Source organism: Rhea americana, unplaced genomic scaffold, assembly GCF_003343005.1.
Source record: "Rhea americana isolate MKP2758 unplaced genomic scaffold, rheAme1 scaffold_202, whole genome shotgun sequence".
In the NCBI taxonomy this organism is placed as follows: domain Eukaryota; kingdom Metazoa; phylum Chordata; class Aves; order Rheiformes; family Rheidae; genus Rhea; species Rhea americana.
The window spans coordinates 723893-745074 of record NW_028186173.1 but is presented as its reverse complement, the minus strand read 5'-3'; the positions used below and the strand labels follow the sequence as shown (position 1 = coordinate 745074).

The window sequence follows — 21182 nt, the reverse complement described above, 5'->3', positions numbered from 1 at the left end:
GAGCCTCGGCCGTGGGAGCAGCTGTGGCACCGGGTGGTCGGTCGGGTTCGGGACCTCCCCGTGTCCCCCACCCCGGTGCCCACCCTGGGACCCCGTCACTGCAGGCCCCGGGAGCGCCAGCTAAGGCTTTTGCTCGCTCAGTCTGTGTATGGGTAGCAAAAAGGTGCTTTCCACATCGGAGTAGGCGCCCTGGCTGAGCCCTGGCGACCGTCTGCCGGGGGGCAGGCTCCAGCAGGCTGCTCGGGAAGGTCTGTGCCAGCCGCTTCCTGTGTCGGAGCTGGGGGATGCATCTGGCCCTTAAAAGATGCTGAACTCAGATTTAGATTTTCAGAAGTTTCCGTTTGAAGAAAGGAATACGTACAACATATCTGTGAGTATTTCTTAYGTAGCCGTAATGCTGAAAGCTGCCCGGCTACAACTGCTGCTTATGCGTTACAGTATATCCTGATGTTTTACTGACGTCTTGCTTCTGGCCAAGTCTCTGATCTGGTATGAGAATATTAGGCATATTACTTGCTACTGTGAGTAGATGCTTTGAATCTTTATTTATGCTCCTGCAAAGCACCTTAAAGCAGCACGCCATGGTTCATTTCATGTCTTGTAACATCAGCGTTTGAACATTTGACTTCTTTCTACAGATGACTTAAGGATTCAGTGTTGCTTGTGTGTTTRTCTTAAGTGCTTCTTAGGCTTAAATTAATTTTACAGATATGCAGGTCTGAGATTTACTAGAATTCAGGAGTTCTGATGGTAGCGCGGAGGCCCAGCCGGGTGGCTTCAGCGCTGCCTTGAGGGAAGATGCTCATGTAGCATYGTAAGGCTGAGCAGAGCCAGCAACATGCATGGGCAAACTGGGCCTGGTTTCAGTCTATAAAGCTTTTCCATGGCAAACTTCTTGATTTGCTTGTGAAAATAGTGGTTTCTTTTCTGAATTTATAAAATGTGACTGCACATTAAGACGAAGCACCTTCAGTAGGTAGCAGATTGCATGATAATTAGCTTAAAAAGTCATTTGCTCGTGTTACGCTGCGTGCACAGCGAGTGTGCCGAGACCTCGAGCTCCCAGCGCCCTAGGAGCAAAGGCGCTTTCGAAGCTCTCCTGCRGCGGGAGCGGGGAGCCAGCCTGCCTTGCCTCTGCACGCTTGGGGGTGAAGAGCTGTGTAGTGGATAAATGAAAACCTGCAAGTCACTTGGAATTTTAGAGAAGCTAGTACACAGCGAACACCGGAATATGTGCTTGATAACTCAGAAACGCTGCCAGTGGTGCCACCAGAAGTTACGAGGCTTGGCGGTGCGCTGTGAAGCAGAGGCACTGCTGTAATTCCTTCACACCAGGCAGCAAAGCATCAGCTGCCAACAGTTAAATAAATTAAAGCAGGTTGCATTCTTTAGGCTCCTCATCCACACTGTGTGCAAGAGACTTCCATCACTTCTCTTTTCCTCCTTCTCCTGTGTCATGAAGGATGTCAGAAACCCTAGGAAATGAAAGAAGACRTTTGGTTGGACAGTTACCACCTTCTGAGAACTGGAGTTAGACTTGAAAATTCAATTCTACTTGATGCTATCGGATTTTGTTTAAAGTATTTTAAATTATTGTGCATAGTGATTAAAAATGAGAGGCATATTTGGTAAGGGAGTGACAGTAAAATGGACCATATAATAATGTAATACATAGTCAGCACTGAAGTTAGAATTAAATTATTAGCTATTTTAAGTTAATAGTTTGCATCTAAACATATGTTACTTCCCTGTATCAAAAAAAAGTATTTTAGTTGCCTTAAACAAGTGAAATATGGTACGTACATTTAGATTCACAGTGTGGAAGTAGCCCATGCTGCCGCGGTGGGTTTTCCTTTGCTGCGTGTTTTTGATCAGGTGTCCTGTGTTATTTTAAAATGGCATGCTGGAAGGCTTGGAAAGGTTCCTTGTGCTGGTGACTTACCTTCTTGTATGTATTTGCTGTCAGTGTGGGCGCACAATCCATTACTGCTCACGCAGTACCTGTATTAATTTTGAATGGAGATCTGTTGTTTTCATTTATTGCATGTGGATTACTTAGAGTACATAGTCATCTCCATGGTCATTGTCTGGTAACTATGGATAATTTGACTGCAGTGGTTAAATACACATCCCTAAGCACGTTGGCTGAGGAAGGAAATAGGAGGCTGTGGCAGTGGTTGTGGCTGGTCATCCTGCCTTCTCAGATATTTATTCTGCTTGTTCAAGAAATTATTTGGGAATGACTGAAAACACTTCATAAAAACAGGTCCCTGCCTGCAGAGAGCCGTCAGTGAACGCTGATACCTGTGCGAGCACAGAGGCGGCACTGGCGCTTGTTAACGCGTAATCACACGAGCCCGGTTGACCTCTCCCACGTCCACGTGCGTCGGGACGTTGTACTTCAGAGGGCAGCGTCGCGAGGGTGCAAACCTGAGCAGCAGTGCCGCGTCCTAGGTGTTGCTCTCTCTGGGTATAGACTTTGCTAGGTCAGTGTTAATCCTGCTGGAAGTCAACGTGATGAGGACCATGATGTGACCAACAGCTTAAATCTTTTTTGTTTTCCTTCGCTTTTAGGCTCAGAAGAATGAGAGAGAGTCCATCAGGCAGAAGCTGGCCCTCGGAAGTTTCTTTGATGATGGCCCGGGCCTGTATACCAGCTGCAGCAAAAGCGGCAAGCCCAGCCTCTCTTCTCGGTAGGTGGAATGGCCCTGGAGCCCTCCCGGGCTGCACATCGCGCGTGGCGAGGCTTTGATACCACATTTGGAGTAGATGTTCTGTGAAAGCTGTTTGGAGGCTGATAAAAGTGAGAGATCTCCAGTGGGAACTCTGAGACCTTCCCTTCAGAAGATCCCTTGATTCTCACTTGCAGCCGTATTCCTAAACGTTCCTTATTTCAGAACATCTCACGCTCCAAATGTAATTGGTGTCTGTTACTTAAGAGGTTGTAAATAATATACTAAAAATACTAGGCTAAAACTGAGGGTAAATTAAAGATTTTTGACGTTCAAGGAATAAAGCAAACCAGCTAGATTTTCCTGTGGAACCATATGAATGTTTTCATTTTGCATCTCTGTCGTGGATTGTGCATTGTCTTTGGACTTCAGCAGGCTGAGGAAAGTGATGGAAGTATCAGAAATGCACAACTGGAGACTTAGTGTCATGAAAATAGTTCATTAGTTTCTTTTTCTTTTTTTCTCCCCCAAGGAACTGCAAAATATTCAGGGTAGAATTTTAATGCCTGAATTTCTGTTTTGTTAAACACATTGAAGTAGGAATGTACATGAAGATAATCCCTTCATCATTTTGTTTCTAGTTGAGGCAACCTGATGAAAGTTGGTGAAAAAACAGCTTTTTAAAGTTTATAAAAGTGCATCTTCCTGTGGYGGTCTGGAAGGCGGCAGCCTGTTTGGAAGCGGATTTCATGCTGATAATTAGTGATAATACCACTGCTCTGGAGAACAGTCAGGGTTTCTTCCCCTTTGCTAAGTTTACATAACATTATCTCTCAAAACACTGGCAGTATTTTTAATCATTTTTCCCAACTTGGATACAGCCAGATCTCTAGGTTTTGCAGACAAGAAGCAGGTTTATGCTTGCTTTTAGCATATCATGAGAAAAATGGACAAGACTAGAAGTACTGCACTGATTAATCTGTTTGGCTATGTTGCTGCCTCGCTGATATTTCATCTGTGAGCAAATGAGCGTAACAGAAAACACATGGATACTTGCAAAGCTGAAAGCCAAATGGCAAGATCCACTAGAGAAGGGCAAGAAATCTGGTTATTGGCCCTGGGCAATAACTTGGGTGTTTCTTAAAATGAAATTGTGTATCTGCACCATAAAGAATAATATACTACTGCACCTGTACTGGAATGCTGGTCCTTYCCAATGTGGTGTTCTGCCTTACTGAAAATTAGATCCACGTTTAGAAAGGAAAGGGGGCATGTGTGTAAGACGGGAAGTGAGGCAAATGGCAACCTGTGTTATTTTATCCATGTTTTGGCGTCCCTGAGCTATAGGCAGTCAGCATATGGTAAAGCAGCCATTCAGCTGTTTTGCATTGGTTTGAGGCAATTAATCTTGCACAGGGAAAGCATAAGGGAATGATAGAGAGAAGGGAAAAAATGAACTTTAATCCTGCTCTCTGCCTTCCTTCTTGATCTCCTGTAACTGGACTGAGCTCTGTCCCCAGGGCTGCATGTTGTATGTGCTTATACCTAATTTATTGGTCTATTTTTTAAAACTTCTATAGATATCAAATAGACTCCAGAAAGGTTTGTTGTTGTTCAGCTGTTGGTGAGTAACCCATAGCACTTGGAAAGCTTTGAGCGACTCCCACATTAGGAGTGAAGATAGACATGTTGCCATGGTGTGGTGAAAGAAAAAAAATGTTAGAGACGCATAAAACCAGGAGGAATACTATTATTACACTAGAGAGGTACGACTGCAAAATTAAATTGAACTTTAAGTAATTTGAAAGGGAAGACAGTTTTGCTCTGCATAGTTGCAGCTGAACCGGTAACCACTCTCTTGCAATTATGTGACAGGACTAATTAACATTGTGCAACAGAATTTGGCAGCTGTACCATGAGAAGTTACCAGATATACCTAAATGCTTTGGCATTTTGTTAATATTTATCATCCAGGCAGAGCATTAGTACACACTGGATGTCATAGCATCTGCAGGAGTCTTTGCAGGATCATTGTTCTTGTTGAAAACTGTGCTTGCATGCAAAGCACAGGGGAATAAATCACTTTTTGCTGCCGGGAGAGTGAATATAAATCACCTGGAGAGCACAGCCCGTGTCCAGCTGCGGGGTTGCCTTCGTCCATAGTTCAGGCCACACCTGTGTGTGCCCTACCCACACACTTGGAAAGCTGCTGCAGAGCGTCCAGGCTTTTCGGGGACGCTTTTATGGCAAGTCCCGTTGTTCTGGTGTCGTTTGTGTGTGTCACGGATCTCTGCCGAGTATTACTGGGACTGGGGGACCTGCAGCAGCTTCCAGGGCACTGGCCTGCGTTTAGGTCCAGTTGGCACTAACAAAGAGGCTGTTTGAGCTCCTTTTTTTTTTCTTTTTTGACATATGACCTGGGACAAGTTAGGGTTTGGTGTAGTTATGTCTGAACCAGGCAGCAAGACATACTGCTTGCTGCTAGTGCCAGCTCGCGGGGCCAAAAATGAGACACTTCAGAGAACGGGGCTGCTAATTCTCTGGGTAGCAACGGGCCGTGTTTTGGGTGCCAAGGCTCTGGCATGAAGCCAAGCGGCYGAGGCTAAGCTGCTTCCAAAGGCAGGAGCATCCGAGCAGCTTCCCTTAGTTTTATACAGAGTAAAGCTTGTGGAAAATCACGTGCCTGCTGTGTTGTCTGGTATCAAACCGATAATGCTTTACAGGAGTGTGCTAGATGTGCTGCAATTCACTGCAGAGTGTGCTCGGATGGTCCGGTGAATACACAAAAAGACTAAAGAAGGGAGCAGAGCTGCGGTCGGAGGCTGGATTCCTGCCTGGAGTTGTTGAGATTTATGTCGTTGCTGACTTCCCTGCTTAGAAAACATGGTTGAAATCTGAACATTTGGTCAGTTACAGAAAATCCAAGTGTGCTGAAATTAGGGTTTGTAATTATACACTTGGGTATTACATATGGGGAATTTGTAGTGAAAAGGTGTAGCAGCTCTGCGTTAATAAAAGGCGACGTCTCTCGCTGACGTGCGTGCTAGAGCGCTGGGGCAGGCACGTGTATCACGGCAGCAACCACCGGGGGCAAAGGGGTCTCAGCCTTTCCGGAGCCAAACCTTTATTTGGGTCTTGTGGATGGTGCGCGAGTGCTTGCTGGCGACAGGAGTTTGTGTGAGCAGTGAAGTCAGACTCGCGACCGGCTCCGCGCGCAGCCCGCCCRAGGCCCGTCGCGGCGAGCAGCTGGCGGCGATGGGAACAGCCCCGTCCCCGCGCAGGCTCTGCTGGCCRCGCGCCCGGGCGGGAGCCAGGCGGCGGGTCCCCATGAGCACTCAYGTTTCACACATTCCTCTTTCAGGCCAGTCCTTCCTTTCCGGCGGTGCAGTGTGTTGACTCAGGCTTTTTTGCTATGTGGTCAACCTCTTCTCTTCCAATGCTTGTGTGTGCTGTGCTTCCCAGGCTGCATCCTACACATCTTGGCGTAGGAAGYGTGTGTTTTTGGCATTTAGGTTGTATTCTTGAAAAGTGGGTGAGTCATGCAGACCAGCATATTGCGCTTGTCCTTCCCTCTCTAAACGATGCAATTTTAAGCAAAAGCAGAACTGCTCCCAGTTTCTTGGTACCTGTATTTGTGCAACATAGCTTAAAAGCATATAAATAATTATTAATACCATGTATTGCATAGTCATAATGAATCGAAAATACCATTAAAATAAATGGAAAGTAACATGCTGTCTGTACACACCACTGTGAACCACCCGGCTGGGCACAGGGGTAGCATGTAGCAGAGCACGAGTGTGTGAACCAACCACATCTTGGGCATGTGGCAGCCCAGAAAAGGTGCAAGGAGTTAATTTTGGGATACTGAGAACATTCCAGGGCAGAATTTGTAGAAGGCAAGTGGCAAGCTGGGCTGAACCTGATGATGCGTTGGCAAATTGGCCTGACCGATCTGGACAGCTCAGGGTACGTAACAGAAAGGCTGCTGTGGGCTTCAGCTCCCCATTAGGGTCCCGTCCATCAGCTGTCCTACAGCATGTGTTGAAATGTGTGGCGTCAGGAATATGGTTTTGTAAAAAGAATCTGTTTGCTGTGACAAGTTTGTCTGACTCAAGGTAAGCGTCAAAGTGGGATTCACCTGGCGCAAGATGTGCTGCGCGCTTCCATTAAAAAGCTAGCATCAGGCAGTGTCTGTAACGTGTGCGTTATTCAGGTAATAAATCAGCCAACAGCCGCTGAAGTAGTTGCTTTGGGGGCAAATCRTCTTCGTTTGCCAGGGCTGCTGCTGGCTCTGGAGGGATCAATGCCTGGCCTTGGAGCTGCTGAACGTTTTCATCAGTGATCTGGAAATAAATGCGATATGGGTGCACATAAAGCTGAGCAGGTGACACAAACGGGCAGTTTGTCACCAGCAGCAGGACAGGGCTGAGCAGCCCGGGGCGCCTGCGAGGCACGTTCCTGGCAAACACGGCGCTGGGGTCCCTCCGGAGCGCCAGCCGCCCGGCACCATCCCCGAGGGCGGYCAGGGGAGACAGGGGGAAATAGAGGATGTGCCAGGACAGGTTTAAAATAAATCGGAGCAGGGAGGAGCGAGGGGAGCTCGCCTTGAGACACGGTGGTGCTGGACGGAGCCTGCCGCCACCGCGGGAGAGGGCTGCAGCGCGGAGCGCCTCGGCCAAGCACCGCTAAATTTAGCCAGACAGCACATACTGGATGCAGCGCGCAGCGAGAGCAGGGATGAAGTCATCTGTGACAGAAAAGAGGCCACACGCCGTGACTGATGGTGCCTCTTGACCTTAGTCTCTTTTCTGGGGGGAGGATGTTGTTCTGAAGCGGAGGTTAAGGCCTCTGCCACTTGTGGTCTCCTTGATAAATGTAGGAGCCGTTCGCTAATAGAGGCAGCTAGGTCTGAGTACAAGCTGGGAAGGTCTCCGCTCTAGGATTGTCGGGTTTTTTTTTCTCTTCTCTCTCTGGCTGGCAGGAATTACCCTCTTTTGAGAGGACACTGCCCARTGTTGAGCTAAGTTACTGAGTCTGGAAAAAATCAGTGCATGGAAAATTAATTCAGGTGGTTCTCAGGAGTCCAGACTGACTTGTGGTGTGGAAGGTTGACAGGACTGTAACAGACTTCAGCAAAGAAGTAATAATCTTGCGCTGTACGGTAGTGCGTCTTGGACACAGACAGGCTTTTTAAACTGCCAGATGAACAGTTTTGAATGTTATGCTTTATTTTGTTTTTAAAAAACGTAAAATGACAAAGCTCTGCAATACCTTAGTAGTKCTGAAGTTCAACAATAGGTGGTGTTAGAAGCACTGTTGTTACTGAGCCAGTGAGTTTTTAGGCCCAGATTTGAACTGGGCATTAACTGCTTTTTAGAAATAAYACCACTGATTCTGATCTGGGAGCTTGCACGTGACTTGCAGCCACCAGCGTCTGCTTTCGTTCCTGGCTCTGCTGTCGAGATGGCTTTGGAGCAGGGGAGCTTCGCTTTGCCCCGCGGGGATCGGTGGTGRGCACTCAGACCTGGCCAAGGAGCACGTTCTAAAATATGAACCTGCTGCCAGCGGTGCTCTCATGCTGTGTTTTTCCTTCAAAAATAAAGCTAACTCCCCCAGGGATGTCTGAGACAAACATTTGGGCTCCAACTGGGGCTTTAGGTGGGAGTTGCAATGTTTCTGTGATTTATTAGTGCAGCCAGCAGGTTTCTACTGCGGGAATCACTTGTCCCTTGAAGGGCTGCTGCAGTTGTGTGGTTGTTGGGTGGTTACCTCTCCCTTTGCCCCGCAGGTTACAAAGTGGGATGAACCTGCAGATCTGTTTTGTGAACGACAGTGGCAGCGACAAAGACAGCGATGCTGACGACAGCAAGACAGAAACGAGCCTGGATACGCCCTTGTCCCCAATGGTAGGTCTGATGACTCGTCTCGCAGAAGACTCAGCGTGGAGAGCAGTGGGATTCTGGAGCATAAAMCGTACTAGAGCTGTAACAGAAACTGATAAAGAACTGATCATATTAAAATAGCAAAGCTAAAACCTGGAGTCTTAGTCATCAGTAAAAAAAATGCTAGATGCTGACTAGCAGCTGGGAAGTCACCCCTAGTGCCAGAGGCCCAGTGGCTGGGTAGAAATGCCTTCATATTCGATGTTCCTTTTTCCCTCCTTCCTTCCTTTCAGGGTCAGATAATTGTCAAGACAGTAAAGAATTTGCAGTAGCATCAGCTTCCCACCAGCTCTCCCTCTCTTCTTCCTTTGTGACTGCAACACAGAGGCCCCAAACATTTAGTAGGCKTTCCTCTAGCTTAACCAACCTGTCCTTTAAAAAGTTACTGATCTGTTTGGCTCCTCTTTCAATTCAAAGTACTCAGGTTGCTATTAATGCTCATGAGGGCCTATCTAGGACTTGCTCTGATTTTTTTAAAGGCAGACTTGCAGATTTAAAGTAAATTATATCCTGTATTTTTCACCTTTTCTGTAGAAGTTACGTCTTTGTAAGTACATAAGGGTATCTTAAGTTTAAAGCAAGAATTATTTTCTCTGATGCTGTTGCAGAAATGAGGTGTTACCACGTTTGTAAATTCTGCCTGTCTGCTTTCCTAGAGCAAGCAGAGTTCTTCCTACTCGGACCGAGACACTACTGAAGAAGAGTCTGAATCCCTAGATGACATGGATTTTCTCACTAGGCAAAAGAAACTACAAGCTGAAGCCAAAATGGCCTTGGCTATGGCAAAGCCTATGGCCAAAATGCAAGTAGAGGTGGAAAAGCAGAACCGGAAGAAATCTCCAGTAGCTGATCTTGTAAGTTTGGGGCCAGGGACAGTGTGCTTGACTATCAAGAGGTTTGTGTTGTTTGAGTGTCACAGTGCTCAGCCAAAGCTATTTCTTCTAATTACTACTACTCTGCCSTGGGGGGGAAAGGTCAAATAGCTTTAAAACCACACAGACTGCTATTTTTCGAGTATCTCTCAAAGTAGATTTTTTCACAAACTATTATAGCTCTCTGCCTCTAGGAACTGGAGTAAGACCAACCAGCATTTGTTATACATAAAGGCCAGTACAGCAATACAAGCGCTGTCTCAATTTACARTTGATCGATAGCTGGTTGTAGTTTGTTCACGAGTGCTGTCTGTGTCCACGCACAGAAGCAGTTCAGGTATGAAACGTCAGGTGGTAGTTGAGGGTCAGCAGGATCCGTTTTATCAGGAGCAGGATCGTTGTGGGAAATGAAACTATGAAGTTGGGAAGTCGTTACTACGTTGAGGCTGGTAACAGGCAGCGATGCTGCTCATACTCTGAAACTTATTTTTTCTCAGTCTATCCAATCTCATCCCAAATTGGAGCATTACGGACTTGATACAATACTGCTTGTCATGGCCTTGCCTGTTACTTCAGTGCACTGTAAATAGCAGTCGTTTGGGTGACCTGATTCAAATGTTGTGTACRTGTTTCAGGTCATTTCTGTGGTCTCAGTAGATTAATGTAGATGGTGTTTGTTTATGAGGGGGGACACATGGAATGCAAACTGTTGCTGTTTAGAAATATAAACAATTTAACAAAAAAAAWAAAAAGTTTAACATTTACTTTTAGCTGCCACATATGCCTCATATAAGTGAATGCCTGATGAAAAGAAGTTTAAAACCCACTGATCTACGAGATATGACTATTGGGCAGCTACAAGTGATAGTCAATGATCTCCACTCACAAATAGAAAGTAAGTAATACTTGTTTAATTCTTCTTTGGTATGCTCCTTTTAATTAAGAACAGTACTTCAGGATACACATAAAAATGTTGTTAAATGTTAAATAATGTAAATACATCGAAGACCTGCACTGCACAGGTCAGACTGAGCTCTCTCCTTTGGCTCCCCCCCCCCACACACACACACACTTTCTCCTGAAGCCTTCCCTTGGCTCTTCCAGATAGCTGTGATGATGGAGCATTGTTCCAGCTCTTAACACACCATTTGTAACTCAAAACCTAGTCAGTTAAAAATAGCTGTGGGAACTTTGCCTGTCCTGGAAGCATCTGCCAGTTTTCATGTCTTTCTGGCTGTGTTTTCATACTTCTCAGAACTCCTCTCTCCTCTTGCTATATTATGGTTTTATAAATACTCACAAGCAAAGAAACCAAAGAATGTGCTGTACAGGAAGCAAGCCTACCTGCAAATGAGGAGAAATATTTTCCTTTTGCTTTCTCGAAGTTCTGCATATCCTGCATGTTTGAGGGGAGCTTTCCTATTTATGCCATACTTTCCTGGTACTGCAGCCAGTGGGAAGTACCGATGTGGGAAGGACAAACTTCTCTCTAAATTACCCCTCAAATTTGTGATGGTTTATAAGCAAACAGCCAGTATGAGAGCAGGATTACCGCAAACATCCTCCTGTTTGTTCTTGGTCCCTGTTACTTTCATCTCATTTTCTTCCCCCCTACCCTCCAGTTAGTAAACACCTCTGGGTAAATAGACTATGCCATTAAACAAGCTTCTGTGCTGGCTTGCAGCACCTTAATGCACTTAATGGGTCTTTGCATTTGCCTATACTGGCAGTGCCCCATCTCCTAATCTTTCTTTGCTCTCTCCAAAAGATGCCGTTTTTTTTTTTCTCAAGGAATTTCCAACTTCCAGTTCTAACAATTAATTAATTTTGAGTAGACTTCTGTGGTGGCTGTAGGTCAAAAGATGTTAGTTGGGCTGCCATACAGCTCCTTAACTACTTGAGTTCGTTAAGTAGCCTCGCTTCTGAAAGCACTCAGCAGTCTTCTGCTGAAGCAACTCAGTGAAAGGCAAATGGTTTCCCCCTGACGTCYGGCAGCAGCCGGTGCTCCTATTTACATGTCCATTCGATAGGCTGGGGCACCAGCTGGAGTACTTAAAACACACGATGCAGAATGGTGGGTAAAACATCAGTCAGCTGTCGGCTGTGCTTTTGATTTCCTGCTGGGAGAGAGGCGGACAATGAAATGAGTCATGCAAGAAATGAGTCCCAAATAGGAAAAAACTCAGGAATAGGGAAAACTGCTGTAACCTGCAGCCAACCCCGAGGTCCATGGAATTCCCCTCCTCTGTTGAGTCGTGTTTTGGCTGAAGCTTCCCCTAACAGGGAGCAGGTGCACCTTGTCCCGCACACCGTGTCCCCTGCTCCGCGCCGGGCACTGCAGTGTCCGGCCACGTTCCCGCTGCACTCTTGTGCCAGCATGGCCACGTTCCTGCCTCGGTCGCACAGAAAAGGCCCAGTTTCAGATAAGCACTTCTGTAGGTAGCAGCAAATACCAGACCTCCCTTTACAACAGCGCTGGGGAGCAGAGACAGGCAGAGAGCATATTGTTGCAGTAGAGAGGCATTTCCTTTTAAAGTTAATTTATTTTTAATTTTTCATTTGGTCCTCTTTTGCTTTCTTTCTTGACACGACCCTGAGCAAAAATCCAGCATTACTAACATCTCTCTTAAGTAGATGTTACTTGAACAGTAATCCCCAAAACATGATCCACAGGCAACATGTCTTGTATAGCCACAGGAACTTAAAAAGCTGAACCTGAGCCTGTCAGGGAGAGCAAAGCAGGCTTTTTCGGGAGCATGTTTCTTGCTCAGGGCTGTTCCGCACGGACGAGTGGGTGAGTGCTGAAACAGCTGGGCTAGAGCTGGAGCTGAAGCGCTGAGAAATTCATCTTACTTCTGCTGCTGCATTCAGTTATTTCAGGAGAGTCACAGCTATGGTAAGTAGAGGAACTAGCTCTTGCAGTCTTGCAGGTTAGTGTAGAAAATGCTAAAGTCACTGTGCTTTTCCCGCAGCTTCATGAGCTTCCTCCACTGGAGGCCCATCCTGGTTCTCCCGGGGAGCTGACATTGCAGTGTAGCACGGTGGTGCAGGGTGGTGTACGGCTCCCACGAACACACAGCCTGGGACGTCACCGAGAAGGTTAATCTCCTTTCTTTCCTGTCCCAGGCTTGAATGAAGAATTGGTGCAGCTGCTGCTCATTCGAGATGAACTGCACACAGAGCAGGACGCGATGCTGGTGGACATCGAAGACCTGACCAGGTGAATGGTGGCCCTTCAGGCATTTCGGTTGTCACAGCTCTCAGCTCACGCTCTGCCGTTTGCAGAAGTTTTCTGTTAGTGGAACTGCAGTACTAAAAGCTCTTGCATTCAAAGACACATAGGAGACAACACTAGCAACCGTAAGGAATGTGTTTATCTACGGAGTACAGTGTTAAATCATCAGAATTGGTGTAATAATCTGAAAAATATTATTTTGATCAGTTGGCCATTATTGCAGTTTCCTACTGTTGCTTTGTTTCCTTAAGAAACATAACCCACCATCAAAACAAAGCATACCTCTGTCAATGAATAAAAAYAGGCAATCAGGAACAAACCAGTGTGCCAAACGCTCCAGTGGCTGTAGGGCTAATGCTTGTTGCTGCAGGTTTCACCACGCTCAGGCGGCTGCTGTGCAGTGTCCAAGCTGAAAGCCAAGGGGCAGTTTTTGCTAGAGGACCTTGGAGAAACTTGACATCTGCTTAGATGTGTGGGATAGCTCTGAGGAGGAGCATCGGGGCTGAGCTAGATGTTTTTTCTGAAACAAAGATACGGAGGAACCATGGTTCTGAGGATTTTCAGCAGCTTTCAAGAGCTCCCCAGTGGCTGCTGTTCCTCCATGCCCTTGCTTTCCCATGGTCTGAATTGGTGTTTTCATTTTGAAGTTTGAAAAGTGCACCTGAGAATAAGGCTCTTTGATGTTGCTGGACACTAACTTGTAATATATCCAAAAAAATAAAAAATAAGCTCCCTTAGCAATCAAAACAGTGTCTTTGAAAGAAGCTAGAGCAGATTTGCCTTTTCAAGCRGGAGTTGAACAACTTGTAAATTTTTTAAAATTCTTTTAAGGGATGATGTTCGTTGGCAGATAAAATGGAAAGCATTTCAGGATATAGGCATCGTTTCCTAAAGAACGCTAACTCATTTGTGGCAAGGCTTAAGAGGTATTTTCCCCTGAGATAATGTTTCTGCAGTGCACAATTTAAGCCAAATTTAAAGTTTCTGGATAGAAAAGCTTAAAAAAAAGGCACTGATTATTTTCAGTGCACCAGGATTAAAACTTACCGAAGCATTAAGCTTGCAAAAATACATTAAGTAAGGTTTGTTAAAAACCTTTGGAAGACAAGCCTCCTTCTGARTATGAATCAGAATTCCTTCCTAACGTGATACAGAAGAAGCAAGAATTGCCTAAATTTATTTTTGTTTTAAAACATTTTGTTGCATAATATTTGAAATTTGATCATGCTCTACCTGGAAGAAGTTTCAGTCAACTCYGACAGAAGAGCCAGGGGGATTTTCAGAGTAATTCTCCTGCCACCTTCTGGCACTTGTAGGAATGGCAGCCACAGAAATAAATGAGGTAGATGGTTATTTATAAATATTGCAAGACAGTCACTGCCTCATAATTAATAACAAATAATAAAACAGAAAGGATTGGGATTAGGGATGGAGCTGACTAATTTAAAGATTTTCTTTCTGGGACACACAGTTTAATAGACATTTGAGGCCCACATAAACTGCACTGTATTTTTATGGAAATTTTCCTGCAAACGCAGTTCACTCCAGAGCCGTGGGCTGATACGTGCTCCTGCGGGCTGCAGTGGATGAATTTGCCAGATGCTRTTTTCTTCTCTGTGGCGGTGTAACGCGGCCAGGAGGGCGCTGAGAGCAGCGCGTTTCCCCTCGAGTCCCCCCGGCCAGCCGGGGAGGCGTGCGCCTGCGGGAGCGGGAGGGAGCAGGGGTTGAACTGGCCCTCTTGCCTCTTCCCTCCCTTTGGGAGCCAGAGAGCTCGGATGAGCTCTGCATGCTGTCAGGGCTCTTCCCTTAAGGATTACAGTATTTATAGGCTCAATCCAAAYAGTCTTGAACATTTGAAAGCAATGACAGAAAGAAGAAAATGCGTATTGCCTGGGATACGTTTGCAAGGGCAGTCCCAGTGAGCCGTTTGGGTGTGACTGCGTTAAGTACTGCTGGTGGTGAGAGGGCTTTGGTTGGGTTTGAGGACCGTAGAGCAGATAAACTGAGGAAACACGAGGTTTAATACCTGATCCTGCCAGCATTTGATACCTGATCCTTCTGGCTGCTGTACCAGTGGGTTATCCCACTGCAGYGCCAGGCTGCAATCATGACCGTGCCAGCTGGGGATCACAGGGACGTCGGTGCAGGCAAAGCATTTAGGGCTTTGGGTCTGCGGAAAACCAAAAATCTCACAGAAGCAGGATTTGCAGCACTTGCTCTCTGTCGTCCTTTATACAGAATTTGCACCACTTGCTCTGTCGTCCTTCGTAGCAGTGCGTGGGTTTGCTGTTGCAGCAGTTTCTTTCTGAGCGTTTCCAAAAGCGTTTCAGCTGCCCGAAGGCAGCTAACCGCAGGCCAGTGAAGGAGTTAAGGAGTTGCCAGCCCGGTCCGCGGCCACGGGGCCGTAACTGGGTTGTGTTGGGGGTGAGGGGAGGGTGGTCCGAGGCGGYGCAGGGTGGGCTGCCAGGCCTGACACCAGCTTGTCACATCCTTTCATTGTGTTCAAATGAGCGCGTCTGAATCCCCTGCCAAGGAGGAGGAAGTGAACGTCTGAAACAGRGGCAGGTCGGAGAAGGTGTTTCCTCCCGCGGAGGACACTGCCTTTCCGTTTCATTTAAGCTGTGCAGCTCTTGCTCTGATCTAGTTTGCAAGGAAGTCGAACAGATAAGTCATTGGTGAATTGCTGAATTCTTCACCCTCTTAGGAAGGGGGAGGGGGGGGTGTTTGCTTCCAGAGCGCTGTAGGTGTTGATTGTGCTGTTCAACACCAACACRTATATTTATGCATGTGGTTTTGGTTTCCTCCACCCAGCCCATGRCAGTAAATAACCAATTTTTTTCTTTCCCTCCTCCCAGACATGCTGAAAGTCAGCAGAAGCACATGGCAGAGAAAATGCCAGCAAAATGAAACAAAAAGCCATCAGACTAGAGATCAAGCTAGACTTTATTTTGCTTCTGTGTTTGTACAAATGCTGATGTCCAAGGTGGCGCACAAGAAAATCAGTGTTAGTCATTGATCATGTCTGAAGCTTTATGTCCAGTGATTGGCCTCTGCTTCTTAATTTATTTTAATTTTTTTTACTTCTGCCACTAAATATGAGGCATTTTAATAATATTATTACAAAAATGTACAGTACTTATAACATTATAAATCATGGATAAGAAGAGAGGGTAGTTTAACTTTATTTTTGTTTGTTTAGAGGTTTTAAGTTGGATGATACTTTACCATTGACTACTTTTTTATTCTTCACTGTAGTTTTAAATAAAGAAACTGTAATTGACGGTGCTATACAAGTCAAAAAATACATGCCTGCCTCGTAGTGAAGTCGTAGCTTTCAGTAATATGTATATTTTAATCAGTTTTCAACATTTTGTGAATGTTGACTACCTGACGTTCATTTTTAGATGTGCTATTAACATTCAGTTGGATTCAAAGAGTTACCTTGAAAGTTTTATGTATAAATATGTAAAATAAAAATTTAAAAAATTGTTTCATATGATACGTCTTTTTGTTGACTAGTGGTTGACTTTGGTGATGCACCAGTAATGTATTCATATACTAAATGTACAATTCCTAATTTGTCATCACCAGAAAGAGCCTTTTTTGCCTATCACATGAAACTACGGAGAGAAGACAGGATTTTTGTAGAGTTATTTATTTGTAAGTTCATAATGTATGTATGACATTGACTTAAGATATTCTTATATTGTAACATTCACTGGGGCCCTAATAGTGTGACTATTGTTAGACTCAGCAGGCACATACAGTAGATGTTTTTATATTTTATTGTCTGGGCTAAATATTTAAATGACTCACCAATATGTCAGAAATAAAAATGATGTTGAAATCTAAGCAGCATATTAAATGTATTATATATGGTAATTACTCACCTCTCTGCCTTGCGGCTGGGCTCGTGTTYAGGATCTGTCCTCGCCGGGTCAGTGCTCCGTGCCTCCTCCTCTGGTTACCGCGGCCGGCACCGAAGGAGGACTGACGCTGCGGGAACTCACAGGTCTCTTTTCGCCTTCCGTTTGTTTGATTTGATGCCGATACCATGTCGGGCTCCCTGTTCCTCGTACMGACTGGCCATAGCCAGAAGTGGAAATACATGTCATGAAAGCTAGCTATCTTTTACTTGTTAATTCTTGTCTGTGACAAATTTATCTTTCTTTGCAATGTRTATGGCTAATGACTTATTCAGGGTGTTTTCAGAAAAGCATGTGATGTATCAAAATTTCATCTCACACAAAGAATGTATTTTATAAAATGATTATTTTTTTTCCCTTGCTTCTCAGAAATTGCACAGTCCAGATTAAGCAGGCCCCAGAACTGTGCTAGAGTCCCACCAGGCTGGGGAGTTTTTATGCTGATGGGGTTTTTTTGTTTGTAATAGAAATCCTGCTGCACAGCCTGTGTTTTGGGTTTACTCTGGGGGCTTTTTTTTTTTCTCTCCCCCTTTTTAAGAAGGTTGTGGCTGGAGGCATGCAGAGTCTCTGCAGGGGGAGGGGGGGGTGGCACTGCTCCCTGTCTGTGACTTGCGAAAAAAGCAGCATCTGCAGAACAGCAGGTTTCGGCGGGGGAAAGTCTCCGCAGGATTTATTTAAGAGTCCGCCTGGGGGCAGCTCCCTCCAGCGCAGTTTCCCCGCCACACCTGGCCCCGGGGAGAGCGAGCCAGGGGCTGCAGGGCGCCGAGGGCTCAAGCGCAAACCTCCTTTTTCGGGTTTTCCCAAAGCGGCCCCTGCCAGGGCCGGYGCCCTCCAGGAGCGTCCAGGGAGCCGCAGCCAGCGGGGGCGGCTGGGGGCCGAGCCCCAGGGCAGCTCGGCTTAGAAAGTGCAGCCTGCAGGGTTAGACTGGAGAAGCGTCAGGCTCGCCTGCAAAGCAGGACTGTTACCCTCCAGTTATTTACTTTGCATGTTTGTTTGGGTTTTTTTTTTTTTTTTTTGAATCTATGCAGAAAAAAAATGTAAGAACTTCATTTCCCTGTATCTCTTGTCTCGATGCTGTGGTTTGCATGTGGAGGTACCTGCTGGGTTTTTTCTATTGCTGCTTTGTACCATGTCTGTGTTTTCAGTGCTCTAAGAACAAACTTGCCACTGTGGGGCAAAGGGAGCTGTCGTAGGAAGCGGCTCTTCTGGCGTGCGAGCCGAGCAGCTGCAGTTTGCACCCCACACGCGGCGGTGTGGGCACCCCAAATGCGGGGTGCCCAGCCACCGACCTCCATGCCWGACTGCAGATTTAGATTACTGACTTCCAAAGTCCCAAATTCAGAAAGTTTGGTCTAAGCTTTAAAAAAACCTGAAGCGGGGTGTGTTGCCGGCGGATGCCGCCACGGCCCCGGGGGCTGAGCTCGGCCTTGCAGCCCACTCGYGCCGCCGCTTCCAGGGCACTTGGTCAGGACGCCGAGGCAGACAGGAGTTTTGTTAACTTGCTAAGTGCCTTTAACTTGATAAAGAAAAGTTCGCAAAATGTGTTTATTCAGTTAACCAGCAGTTGATGACTACTGATATTTTTTTCCTGTTACATCTTTAGAAGTTTGGGTTTTTTAACACGAGAATATTGCTGGGTTATTGCATCTTCTTGGATCTCTGTCCAGTGTACTCAAGCATCACGCTGACGTGTATGATGACAATGCTGTAGAAGTCATGAATTAAATTACATTTTTAAAAGATAAATGTGTTGTGTGGTTTTTCTTTGTAGCCGCTGCTGTTCTCCCCCCCGGGGCTCTTGCCACCTTGCAGCCAGCCAGGGCAGAGCAGGCCAGTCCTTTGGGTGGGTGATTCTCGTAGCTGTTTTGTGTTCTGCGTTGAGTGCCTAGGGAGCGGACGCAGAAGGTTGCAGCTCTCCAGTTGGCTGTTTCAGGTTCTTAGGAAAAAATGGCAAGTAATTAGAGCTGCTTGTTTCAGAAAGTGCAGAAACTCCAGCTCCAATAGATGGGTGTCATTAGGGGCAAATGTTGTTTTTTTTTTTTTTTTAATACTGGGCCTGTCTTCATAGGGTCTCTGAAATACCAAACAGACCAGTTTTGGTATTTGCCCCTAAAGACTGTCTTTGATTATCTGCAGTATTTACAAATTTTGAGAATCTGATTCTGAAGTTTGGTTTCTCTAATTAGTGCACCTAATTTTCTTTGCAAAAATTGTGCAGAATGGCTTGATCCAGCAACTCTCTTTTATACTATTTATACAAGCTAGCGTAATGCAATTTTTTTAACTAATTTGCCCTTGCTTTCACAGCTACATGGAGGAATTAATTAAAATCCTTGCCCAAATTTGCATGTCAAGAGACCTGTAGGTTAACACCAACCTAAAAAAAAAAAAAGATTTTCCCAGAACACACATTTTATCACCTATTCCATTCTGTGTGGGGGTCCAGCATCTCCCGTAGCCATCACCTGTGCGCTCCCAGTTCCTTCTGCCCATGCCCCTTCCAGCAAATGTAAATTAACTCGCACAGGATGCTCAGCCCTGTGCCACACGGTTTCCTTTTGCAGGCTGCCTTGGGCCAGCCACGTGTGATGGAAGAGCCTGTTTCCGCTCAGGAAAAGTTCCTATTCAGRCTAAAAGTCACCAAAAGTACCTAATGCAGTCAGCAAAAAAAATACCTGAGGTGCCTAAGCCGAGGGCTGCCCTAGAAGCTGTTCAAAGCTGCCGGGGGTGGGCCTCTCAAGATTTCCATTTCACAAAGCCTATCAATTTTGGCGCAGAAGCGGCCACGGGGGAGGGGGGGGAGCAGAAGACCCCTGTGGTCCTGTCGGTCACCCTTCGCTTCCCGGGAACCAGTGGGAAGGATTCCAGCGTCGCGGCGGGGAGAGGCTGCTAAGCAAACGGCCAGAGGTGTGGTGGGCGAGTTATTGTTAGGCTGGCTCCTTTTTTTTTTTTTTTTTTTGGGGGGGGGGGCTGTCTCTTATGAATGGGGCATTTACACGCTTCCACTTGGGACTCACATTATGACTGTGGAGCCAAATTCCCCCTCGAAGTGCTCTTGGTCGAAAGATTTCCTCTCGCACAGTAAGCCCAGCACAGGCGGTGAGGAGCAGTTTCTGTAACAGCAGCAGCAGYTAGATGCACCCAGCTTATAAGCATTCATCCACTTAAAAGCAGATGGCGCGTGCCTAAATGCTGCTTTTCCTGTTTTTCCTTAGCTGCCAAAAGCAAAAGACACGTGCCTTGCAGCAGGACTCACGGCGTCTGAGAGCTCGGCRCCCTCTCCCCAAACCGCAGCCAGACCATTTCAGAGTCCTTTCGCCTTCACATTTGAAGGGCTGCCAGTGCCAGCGTTGCCAACCACTTGGCTCTGATTTTCCAGCACTCAGGTGGTGCTGGTGTGATTTTAGGTAGCTTTCTGACCCCCATATCCATGTCGARTTTAGCAAACTGCAGGCAAGTTTCAGGTTTTCATAAGATATTTAGCGCCACAGGCATTAAAATTGCTCTGGCTGTAATAACAAGCCTGAACATAAGCCTGACTTCWGGCCATTTCAGTGAACGTGCCTCAGTAACACTCTGATGGCGGAGATTGATCCCTCTTTGCTGCAGCCTGGGAAGAGTCCGAGTTTGGGACCAAATAAAAGCGGAAGCACACAAATAGGCTCTGATGGCTTCTGTTTTCCCGCCTAGGGATTAGCGTAATAGTGGTGCTGCTAGGCGTGCGCCCACTGCCCCGTGGGGGGGGGGAGGAGGAGGAAGAGGAGGAGGAGGAGGAGCTGGCAAAACACCAGCCGAGCAGAGCACAGGCAGCCTGCAACAAGCATCAGCTGCTGCATGATGCAACATCACTGCTGAAGATCAGAGAATCCCCAGAAAATGCAGATATTATTTATAGCACATGTACAATACAAGAAAAAAGGAGGACGTATGAGCCTCACTCACAAAATACTGCCTGCAGTGCATCACTCCTGCCAGGAAGCTGCAGCTCGAGGACCGCAGGGTGGGCACAACAGGAATTACTTAAGCCAGGCTGTATCTTGTACAGACAAACAAACAGTGAGGAGAGAAAAGACAATGATGAATTTGTAATACGATCTTTTTTTTAAACAAGCTGTTTATAAATAAAGGTGATCATGTACTAGAAATTACAGACCTGTTTGGTTCCTTGGGACATGAAGCACAAATAAATACTTTTTATAGCTACTCTCCTTTCCAAAAACACATAGAAAGAAAAGCAAAAAAAAATCAAAGTAAACTGAAAGTCATGATTAAATGATTCCATATTTGTGACAATAAAATAAGCATCTCTGAAGCCAAGGTGCTATTTAATGTTTCTGAGTGGCTGTAAGAGGCAATTTAAAAAGTCAGGCATCAGCTGTTATTGTTTTGTGCCTCTTTTCACGGCTTTGATTTTGTTAAAAAGTGGCAGCCCTGGAGAATGCTGAATTGATCCGTCTGATACCTGTCACATGCTTTTGCACTCTACACTGGGTCCTTTCTTTGTGGAAATCAGTGAAACTGTGACGAATTCA

General features: G+C 46.0%; 1 protein-coding gene across 3 annotated transcripts in view; it reads left to right on the top strand.

Moving 5' to 3' along the window:
- The window catches only part of SCHIP1 (schwannomin interacting protein 1), a 38915-nt gene extending 20519 nt beyond the window's left edge, over positions 1-18396 (top strand). For all 3 annotated transcript variants that reach the window (XM_085304062.1, XM_085304064.1, XM_085304061.1), the window contains exons 2-7: positions 2575-2693; positions 8464-8581; positions 9274-9471; positions 10261-10384; positions 12616-12709; positions 15580-18396. In XM_085304062.1, coding sequence (XP_085160188.1) covers positions 2575-2693; positions 8464-8581; positions 9274-9471; positions 10261-10384; positions 12616-12709; positions 15580-15631 — 705 coding nt within the window. In that variant the 3' untranslated portion in view covers positions 15632-18396. The remainder of the gene's footprint in view (positions 1-2574; positions 2694-8463; positions 8582-9273; positions 9472-10260; positions 10385-12615; positions 12710-15579) is intronic.
- The last annotated feature ends 2786 nt before the right edge of the window (positions 18397-21182 follow it).